This window comes from Rutidosis leptorrhynchoides, chromosome 1, assembly GCF_046630445.1.
Source record: "Rutidosis leptorrhynchoides isolate AG116_Rl617_1_P2 chromosome 1, CSIRO_AGI_Rlap_v1, whole genome shotgun sequence".
Taxonomy (NCBI): domain Eukaryota; kingdom Viridiplantae; phylum Streptophyta; class Magnoliopsida; order Asterales; family Asteraceae; genus Rutidosis; species Rutidosis leptorrhynchoides.
Window position 1 is genome coordinate 177,427,897 of NC_092333.1, and position 10,742 is coordinate 177,438,638.

At 34.9% G+C, this 10,742-nt stretch overlaps 1 protein-coding gene across 1 annotated transcript; it reads left to right on the plus strand.

Annotated features, from left to right (window-relative positions):
* The first annotated feature begins 6,267 nt into the window (after nt 1-6,267).
* On the plus strand, nt 6,268-9,402 carry LOC139867222 (uncharacterized). Its single transcript, XM_071855560.1, has 10 exons — nt 6,268-6,366; nt 6,588-6,617; nt 6,696-6,762; nt 6,842-6,907; nt 7,014-7,107; nt 7,755-7,871; nt 8,254-8,354; nt 8,446-8,520; nt 8,598-8,690; nt 9,058-9,402. The coding sequence occupies exons 2-10, from the start codon at nt 6,604-6,606 to the stop codon at nt 9,310-9,312; spliced, it is 882 nt and encodes a 293-aa protein (XP_071711661.1). The 5' UTR covers nt 6,268-6,366; nt 6,588-6,603; the 3' UTR covers nt 9,313-9,402.
* Nucleotides 9,403-10,742: the final 1,340 nt, after the last annotated feature.

The window sequence follows — 10,742 nt, forward strand, 5'->3', positions numbered from 1 at the left end:
GGCCGTATGGAAAGCCATATGGCAAGCCGTTTGGCTTGGATCGTTTTGCTCGTTCCCGAGATCGTGACTTGGTTTTCGGGGTCGTAACTTGTCTTTCACCGTTTTTGCTCTAGATTCTTCATTTTAGCTCCGTTTTACTTGATTCTTTTTGCATCGCCTTTGTAATTACTAAATATACCAAATTAATCGACAAAGTGATTATTTTAGCGATAAAGTTTGAAACTTTATTATTTTTGGACCTTAATATCGAGGTAAAAATGTGACTTTTTAGCCGATATCACCAACAATTCTTTTTTTTTCTTCTTCTCCTTCTTCAGTTGAGCCAATCTTACCGCAAATGTGATATTATCATCATTTGACTTCGAAACACCACTAGAAACGACAAGAGCATCAATGATTGGGCCCATATAATGATCTTTCTTAAGTGATAAAATGGTTGTAATGGTTCTTGTGTCCTTATTTGCCAAAGTAGTGGGGGCCTTCCAATAGGAAGAAGGACTCGTAAAAGTAAAGCAGCAGGGCTAGAAAAAAATGGCATTTAAGCAAGCCAATGGATTGTTTGAAACTCAACATAGATTGATTAGCTGGAGAGTCCAGTTGTGGTATCACAATGGTACTAACATGATGGCTGAGACTAGATGGCATCTCTAGTGTTTCGCTAGTGTAGATGGGTTTTTTGAAAACTCTTGTCAGTTAAAAATAATTAACGTAAAAAGTACAACTAAATAAACCTTATGTTGTAGCTCATATGGTAGTGGTCTTCCTCTCTTAGCAAGAGGTCAGGAGTTCGACTCTTGTGGGGTGCAGCATTGCACACAAGGTTGCCGCTTACCTTTGAATTCTATCCAAGGGTGTCTTCCGAACATCGCGTTGCAGGGGCAGTGGGGGAGGGGGTTTTACCGCAAGTGCCCTCGGATTGAGCCAGATTTCTTCATGGGCATCAGTTGGAGACGGTTTATGCAACTGCAGGGGAGATGAATGCTTGGAGGCGGTTTATACAACTGCGGGGGAGTGATTGTTGTGTTTCGTGTTCAATTTATAATAATATAAAAACAATGATAAAACAGTACTTAACCAACTAACACAATCGTCCGAGCAACAATAACCCGATCATTATAGCAACTAGCAAGTATTCAGTCAAGGTTCGTTCCACAAGGAGCAATTTACATGAATTTCAAAACACTAGTAATTATCCTAAGTTGATTTGGGGGGGGGGGGGGGGGGGGGGTTGATAAAGTATTGATTAAGCTAATATTAACCTAAGAGAGATTAACAAATAAGATAAAAACGTGTTCACTTGACTCTTCCACCTTTTGCCATGGTTTACCCAATTCATTCAATACACAACAATGTTCAAACATATAGTTTCATTTTCATTAGTCAACTTCCACAAAACCTCAATCAAATGAAATTCATTAACTCACGTAGACTCATTTCAAAAGATCAAACTATGTTTTGAGTGAGATCATTGAGACTCGATTTTGGATTAAAATCACTTAAAAATCCTTTAATTATCAAAATCACTTATGATAATCAAATACCACTATGTTGACTAAAGACCAATTGAAAACCAACCCAAACCAAGAACACAATCACTTGAAATGCCCAATTTGATTGTCTAGATCACACAAGGTGTTGAAGCACAAATTGTTTCACTAATCAAATCACTTAGAAAAGCTACACAATCTATGTAATCAAAGTAAAGTCTAAAACAAATGCATAGCAATGGATCATCAATCAAGCACAATAATCATCAACTCATTCAAACACCTAAATCATATATTAGGCAAAATTCAAGCATCAAGTTTACAAATCAAGTGAACACAAGTAATCTAAGCTATAATCACAAGATAAACAAGAACAAAATCAAGTAAAACTAAAGCATTCATCATTACAACTAAAATAGAGAAGAACTAGTGTTAAAAAGGAAAGAGATTACAAAAATGGAAATGGATGATGGAGATCTAGCTTCTACATTCACTAATCTTTGACTTGGAACATGAAATTAGGTTTTGATCTTGATGGAATCATGAAATGGACCCTTTTAGAGTTCCATTTTGGACCCCAATCGCAGCTCTATTTGAACAAAACCCCTAAATTCGTATTTATAGTTGGCTGAAAATTCTGGGATGAAACAGCGCAAGTGCGCCGCACCTATGTAATGGTGCGCCGCACCATAACACGTGGAAATTGGGATTTGCCTTCTGACCTAAAATTTAAACTTTTTAGCTTTAAGGTGTGCCGCACCTGGCAATTGGTGCGCCGCACCATTTGTCTTGCCTGCACTTCCTTAACTTGCAAAATTCGTGCAAGTCATAGATTCAGTTTTACCCACGAAAATAAGTGCATTTTAGCTTTTCTCATTATAAGGTTCAGCACTTGGTCAATTCTGCACCACATTAGACTTTTAGCCTCATTTAGCCTTAAACCCTCTTTTAAGCACCAAACTAACACTTATAATCATTAAACTCTTCGAAACACAACGAATTAATGATGATATTGCGAGGGTAAATATGTTTAATTCGAGCAATATCAGGGAGATGAACGCGTGGATGATTAAATTCTCTGGATTATCCCGTACTGCTGTTAAAAAAAGAAAAAAGTAAAACTAAGAGAAGTCCCTACGGTTACACCCTGGGGGGCCGCCCAGCCATCCGCCCTCCTGGGCGCCGATGACAGCGAGCCGCCCAGGGCTCCGCCCAGGTGGTCGCCCAACATACCGTGCTCCTGATCGTGTTTTCATAAAAATTTTGTGGACGGATGAAAATGAAAAAATTGACCATTGGGAATAAAAAAAATAAAAAAAACTAACGGCTACATCTAACATCTTTTTTTTTTTCCTTTTCTAAACTCTATATAAACTACACTCCATTTTATCATTTTACACAACTCAAATACACTCAATTTCTCTCTTTTTAACTCAATGTCATTCATTTCTACATTTTATATAATTTTTTTTTATACCAAACAATGAGTTCCAAAAAAAAACCCAAACAAAGGCAAATTCAAATAGCGCCCTCAATTTCAAAATCCGAACGCGGTCGGTCGCGACATGATGAAAACGTTGCTTGAACAATCGCAACAAAATACCGGTTTTTCTCGGGTTGCAAATGCTAATCCATCTAATGCATTTGCGGGTATGTTTCCAAACGTTTACACATAACAAAGTCAACAACAACAATACTACAATAACCAACAATATCAACAACAATATCCCTACAATATGAACCAACAATCTCAACAACAATCCCAACAATCACCATATTATCCAAGACTTCGTGACGAATCGGATGATGAAGAAGTTCCCGAAACTCCACGCCATGTCGAAGTCGATGCCGAACCCGTGGCCGATGTTCGAGGGAAAAAAGTGAGGTGTCCGAAAGTTCCTTGGACCGACTTGGAAACAAAAATTTTAGCCTAGTGTTATGTGTATGTTTCCGAACATTTGGATGCGGCAAACGACCAAACTTATAATTCATTTTGGGGTGAAATCCGAAGACAATACAATTCGTTAGTTTCAGAGCAAAGGCGTGCAGATCAAATAAGTGGTAAATGGGCTAAATTTCAAAGAGATGTTAAGATTTTTATTGCTATTTATTCAAAACTTGAGAAAATGTGGCAAAGTAGTTGTTCGGGGGAAGACGTTATGAATGCGGCCCAAAAACAATTAAAACACCAAACCAAGCGACAATTCACTTTTGAGGATGCGTGACGAGTTTTAAGGGATTGCCCAAAGTTCATGAAAAGTAAAGGTATATCGGCTACCAACAAAAGAAAACAAGCCGATGAAATACCAATTCCAACCGAGGCTAGTTCGAACCCGAAAACAAGCACGAGCCCCGATCCAACCCAATTTGAAAATTTATTTAAATATCACGACCCAATCCGACGTCCTCCAAGTCAATCTAAAAGTCAAAGGGATTCGTACTCATCCGATGTTGCGAGTCGTATGTCATCCGACAAAGTTCGGATAAAGATAGCTCAATCCGCCGAAGCTTCTCAATTCACTTTTATATTAACACTTTTTATGTTTTTTTTTTTTAAGGCAAGACCTCAAAGTGAGGTTGGTGGGGATTGAACCTGGATCTTCTTTTGAAATTCTAAGCACCCAACCATTCAACCACTCCTTTGGGTTAATACCTGTTTAATTTTAACTAGTCCGGACCGGCTCGCGCGTTGCGGCGGGGGCTTTCGGCCTGCGTATTCATATTTAACGTAGCGTTGTGTATTTACAGAGGGGGGACACGGCCCATGTGTTAAGCGCCGTTTTAGATGTCGTTGTGTTAAGCGTTTTTTTAAAAAGTATCCGTTTCCAACGTAGTTAGCTTTGTTTTATTCAATAAATTTTTTCGAGTGTAACGGTGCTGTCGGAAAAATTTAACTCGCGGCGAACAGAAAGATACGGGCTGTCGTTGTGTTTAGCGTTTTTTAAAAAGTGTCCGTTTCGAACGTGGTTAGTTTCATTTTATTCATAAAATTATTTTGAGTCTGACGCTGCCATCGAAAAGATTTAACTCGTGGCCAGCGGGAAGATACGAGCTGTCGTTGTGTTTATCGTTTTTTTGAGAAGTGTCCGTTTCGCGTATAGTTAGTCCCGTTGGGTTCGTAAGAATTTTTCTAGTTGAACGGTGGTCTCGGAAAAATTTAAATTGCACCGAGCGAGAAGATAGGGCCCGTTATAAATTCGGGTGGAATTAGTTTATTTTATTTTAATAAAATTATATATATATATATATATATATATATATATATATACACTTTTTACCTCTGAAAAAGTATAAACTTGAGGGGTCGTTGTGTAAATATAGCCGAAGTTGAGGGATCGTTTGTAATGTGAACGCAAACTCAAAACGACAATCCGATATAACTGAAACGACGACATTTCCCATGCCATATATATATATATATATATATATATATATATATATATATATATATATATATAGGGGCAGGATCAATGTGGAAGTAACCAATCGGGGGGAGGCAAATTTTTTTTTTTCGTTTTTATTGGAATTTTTTTTTAGGCATCAAGATCACACGAAAATATGAACATTTAGAAAAGACACTTCGTGATGAATGTTATTATTTAGGCGGAAAAACGATCGACAAAAATAATATTCAAGATAATATTGTTCGTGAAGAATATGAACGTTTTTTTTCCATGTTTTGTGAAGTAAAATTTAGCCCGATTTAGAGTTTAGGGTTTGGTGTTTTGAGTTTATTCCATAAACCCAAAACACCAAACGCTAAACCCTAAACTCTAAACCGTTCGTGTTAAAAACTCATTCTAAATCCTAAATCTAAACCCTAAATCTAAACCCTAAACCCTAAATTTCTAAACCCTAATATCTAAACCCTATAAACCCTAATATCTAAACCCTAATATCTAAACCCCAATAGCTAAACCTCAACATACGCTCGAAAAACACGATAATTGTTATATATTACTTCTTCGAGCGTTTTTCCGCCAAAATAAAAACATTTATCACAAAGTGTCTCTACTAAATGTTCATATTTTCATCCCATCTATAATGTTCGTGAACAAAGTTTTTTCAATAAACGAAAAAAAAAAGTTTTTGCTTCCCCCGCTTCTCCCCGATTGGTTACTTCCCTCTTGATCCTGTCAATATATATATATATATATATATATATATATATATATATATATATATATATATATATATATATATATATATATAAACACTTTTTACCTCTGAAAAAGTATAAACTTGAGGGGTCGTTGTATAAATATAGTCGAAGTTGAGGGATCGTTTATATATATATATATATATATATATATATATATATATATATATATATATATACACACACACACACACACACACACTTTTTACCTCTGAAAAAGTATAAACTTGAGGGGTCGTTGTGTAAATATAGCCGAAGTTAGGGATCGTTTGTAATGTGAACGCAAACTCAAAACGACAATCCGATATAACTGAAACGACGACATTTCCCCTGCTTTTAGTATGTAAGGGTTAATAATAATTAATAATTATTTAATTGTTGAAAAAAATAAAAAGTAATTAAAAAATATGGAAAAAAAAGGTGAGTTTTTAGTCATGAAAAGAAATTGTTGTTGATGTAATGCTCATGTGGCGTCTAGTCTGAAGAACTAACACCAGGGTCCTGAAGAACTAACACCAGGGACTAATCTAAATCTCTAAATAGACACAAACATCACCACATTACAAAGTTACCTTCTAATGATTTTTTTTTTTTTTTTTTTTTTTTTGATTTTTGAAACAAATCAAACACGATAAACCTCACGACACTAATTTATACGGTACTTTATACACTTCCGGACACTCTGACTAACATCTGGAACCCTGATTCAAATACTTTGAGGTAAACTTTCCATCTTTTGTACATCAAAGTTTCCATTCTTAATCTGTTCAAATGTTTTCATTTGCTCATGCTCACTATCTGTTTGATTTATTGTCTATGGGAACAAAACCCTAGAACACTAAATTTTTTTATATAGATATTGTGTATAATTAATACTGGGGTATTATGTTATCTATGTGATTTAATTTTTCTTAAATTTTCTAATTTGAATCCTATTGCAGTGATATTTTTATACTAATGGAGGCTGACAGGTAGTACAACTTAATTTTTATATAAATATATGGTTGAATCGTGTTAGTATGCTTAAAGTTTTAGGATTTGTGTTGTAGGTTAAATTCACCACAAACCTCAGCTGTTTTATTTGATGTTTTTGGCTATCAGCTGCAGTTTTCTCAGGTGCCTTAATGGACTTTTTCAACATGTTCCTGTCTTTCAATGGCTTTTTAAATATGTTAAATTTTTAAATCTTTTATAGGATCCTAATTCTAAGCATTTAGGGACAACGGTATGGGATGCGTCAATGGTGTTGGTCAAATATCTGGTAACGTTGAGCGTTCCTTTTAAGAGCAATTAATATATTGTTACTAAGATTGTGAAGTTATAGTTATGATTGAAGCTCTGCTGTTTTTTTTCTTTTTTTCTTTTAGGAGAAAAATTGCAGGAAGGGAAGGTTTTGTCCATCTAAACTAAAAGGAAAACGTGTTATTGAACTTGGGGCCGGTTGTGGTGTTGCAGGATTTGGTGAGAACTATTGCTTCGTGTTTGATTTCTCGACATATAAATACAGGATAAAGGAATCTTGTGGACTCATCTCATTATTTTGGATCTAATAATAACAATCATAAATCATAATAGCCAAATAGGAGCTTTAGAAATATATTCAGGTTGGTAGGTTTATATATCCAATTGTAACCCATCCCATGTTAATCGTGTTTAGATCTTCAACCTTATATGGACACATTTTAGATGATTTTTGAGTTGAGCAACAGTTGTGTTAGATATTCAGGAGTTGGAATTATATGAAGGTACATGATATATATATATATATATATATATATATATATATATATATATATATATATATATTAAAATATAAACATTAGCATTGAGGATACATGATAAATATCTAAAAATAAACATAAGAAATCATGAAATTGTTTGATTTTTTCCAAAATGAATTTAGATTTAGATGTATAATATATAATCTTTCATTGTATTTTTTAGACTAGTTGACGGTTGGAAATGGGTTGAGAAGGTCAACATTAACCCAACCCGTTTATTAAATGGGTTAGTCTTTTCCACCTGTTTACTAGCCAAACCCTTCTGTCTCCAATCCAAACCTGTTTCTTTAGTGGCGTGTTCTTAAGTTTATTTCTTTTCTTATTTAGGCCTGGCATTGCTCGGATGTGATGTTGTTTCTACAGATCAAGTTGAGGTTTTGCCTCTATTAATGCGAAATGTTGAACGGAATACTTCCAGGATCATGCAGATGAATCCTGATGCAGGTTCGTTAGCCTTTGATTCCTTTTTAAAGCTTTTTCCTTCATCGGTAGACTTGCCGAGACGAGTCCGTCAGGTGGGTTGAATAACGTGCCGAAACAGGCCCGGTCAGGTTGACCCAAAATTAAGTTTTGTCCATCTTCTTTTCTCCACATATATTTATGCATTATCTGTGATTCAGAAGTTTGATCCATTTTAAAAAATTAATTTAGGAAATGTTGTATAATTGAAAATAAATAGACTCTGGGCAACGACTTTAATCGTTTTAGCTTTGGGTTTGAAGCGTTTGACCCGTTAGTGAACACTATCCAAATCAGACCGTTCATATATAAATGGGTCAAATTTGCCAATACATACGCTAATACTGAATATGTCATGCTTTTATAGATTCGATTGGATCCATCACTGCTGCAGAGCTGAGCTGGGGTAACATCGATCATATAAGAGCACTTGATCCACCGTTTGACTTCATTATTGGCACTGACGTTGTACGTTTACCTATAACCAGAGTCAGTTTATTATAATTTCTTTTTTTAAATTTCAATTATGTGATAATATATTTGCTGTTGTTGTTACAAGGTCTATGCCGAGCATCTCCTGGAACCACTACTGCAGACAATGCTTGCATTATCGGGACCCAAAACCACAATTTTGGTAATCGTTCAACAACATTAGATGTCGTGCACACACAATTCCTTAACTAATTTATCAAATTTGTTTTCATGTTGTAGATTGGTCATGAAATTCGGTCAACGAATGTTCATGAACAAATGATTTCGTTATGGAAGAAGCATTTTGAGGTGAAAACAGTCCCAAAATCAAAGGTACCATGATTTACATCTACAAATCTACAATTACATTTGTGTTTATATGTTGGTCATTATCAAAAGGATGATCTTTCCACCATCAAATTGATAAATCCACCAGATATGTGCATTACGTACTTGTACAGTACAAGTACTCAATGCGCAGATGTGGTGAATTTGTCAACTTCGCTAATGATATTTATACTCACTATTTTGATAAATCCACTCATATCATGCAATAGCAACTTGTACTACGTGCGTAAATAGTTGTGCATGATGAGTGGATCTATCAAAATATCATTGTCCTATCAATTTTGATGGTAGAAATATCAATTCCCTTATCAAAATTCAAAATACTAATTAATGTTGCATTCCAATTCCGTAGATGGACATGAAATACCAGCATCCAAGCATACAACTTTACATCATGACTTTAAAGACTCCAGAAGGAAACACAAATCTAGATTCGAAAATAGAAAATGGCCCCACTACTGAAAAAACTGAAGATGATACTAATAGCAATTTGGAAGATGAAGCTGATAATGCAGTACCAATAGAACCTAAAAATCTTAGTGATTGGGAGGCAAGAAGATACGGATCGATGGCTGCTCGGCTTCTTCGAGACATCAAGATAACTTAATTTCCTATTGTTTCAAGAGGTGGTATGTTATGTAACATTCTATAAAATGGCGCGCTTTTTGTTTGTTCTAATTCGAAAGATTTTGGATGAGTCCATAAATGTCATTTGTCAAGACTATTTATATTAGTAGACAATAATCAAACCGTAGTCAAAGCAGGTTAACTACAGTCAACAATATTAGACAAAGTCAATACTAGTCAACAAAAGTCCAAAAAGACTTGAATAGTCAAAATAAGTAGAACACGGTCACACAATGTCAAACTATGTCAAACATAATATCAAAGTTCATGAGCTCAACACATGTTAAAATGATTGTTCACCATAAGGTCGAACAAAATCACTAGCTGCTTATTTGTTGCTGTCATTTCATCTGAACGCTACTCTCTTTATGAATATCTTTTTGCGGGTATAGGTAATCCTGGCCCCGGACCCGATTAAGAAACCATGTCCCAACCCCGGGCCCATACCCGACGGGTCCCCGTTTATTTACTAACTATTGGGTATCGGGTTTTCTCATGAGTAAACGAGGATCCTCATATACTTGGTGTCGGTTTAATGGTGAATCCTCATCACCTCCAGTTTATATCCTTCTGTGAATACGCCTTCCTTCTTGTCTGAATCATTTCTTCGTGTCATGTCTAGTAGTTAGTGCAAGATATTTTGCTGCAAATTGGGTCTGTTAAGCTTATAGCCCTTCGCGATTTGCTGTACATGTTTATTTCTTACTAAAAGTTGACTCCCCTCTAGAAAAAAAATGAGTTTCCCTACTGCCATTCAAAAAATACAATATATATTCAACAATTATCAACAACATTATCAGTATCAATATTAAATTTAGTGATTACTTATATTTGTGTTTCAGCCCTACTCTCATTCAACGATTAACATTATTGTCAATTTTACAAAAAAAAAAAAAAAAAAAAAAAAAAAAAACATATTTAACAGTATGCAATAAACAATATTATTAATTTTACAAGTGTTATAATTCAGTAGGCTTATAACTACCTTTAATGGTTATAAGAACAAAGAGAGAAAAAGAGAGAAGAAATATTGATATTGATATTTCAAGAGAAATGGTACACCTTAAATGGTTACCATACATGTCTATTTATAGTATAAAATATTACTATGCAAGAAATATAATAATAATAAAATTAACATCCAATCTAGATATTTTATAACACAATCTAGATATTTTATAACACTCCCCCTTGGATGACAATTTTATTAGAGAATAACTAGTACTGCCTCGTTAAAAACCTTGCTAAAGAAAACTCATTGGGATAAAACTTTAGCTAAAGGAAAAAGAGTGCAGCATAAAGTTGACTCCCCCTCAAGTAGGCAACGCCTGAGTTGTTACATCTTTTGAACTTGCCTCATGCCAATATTGTGAACGTATGTTTTGAAAACAGCGATTGACAGTGCTTTGG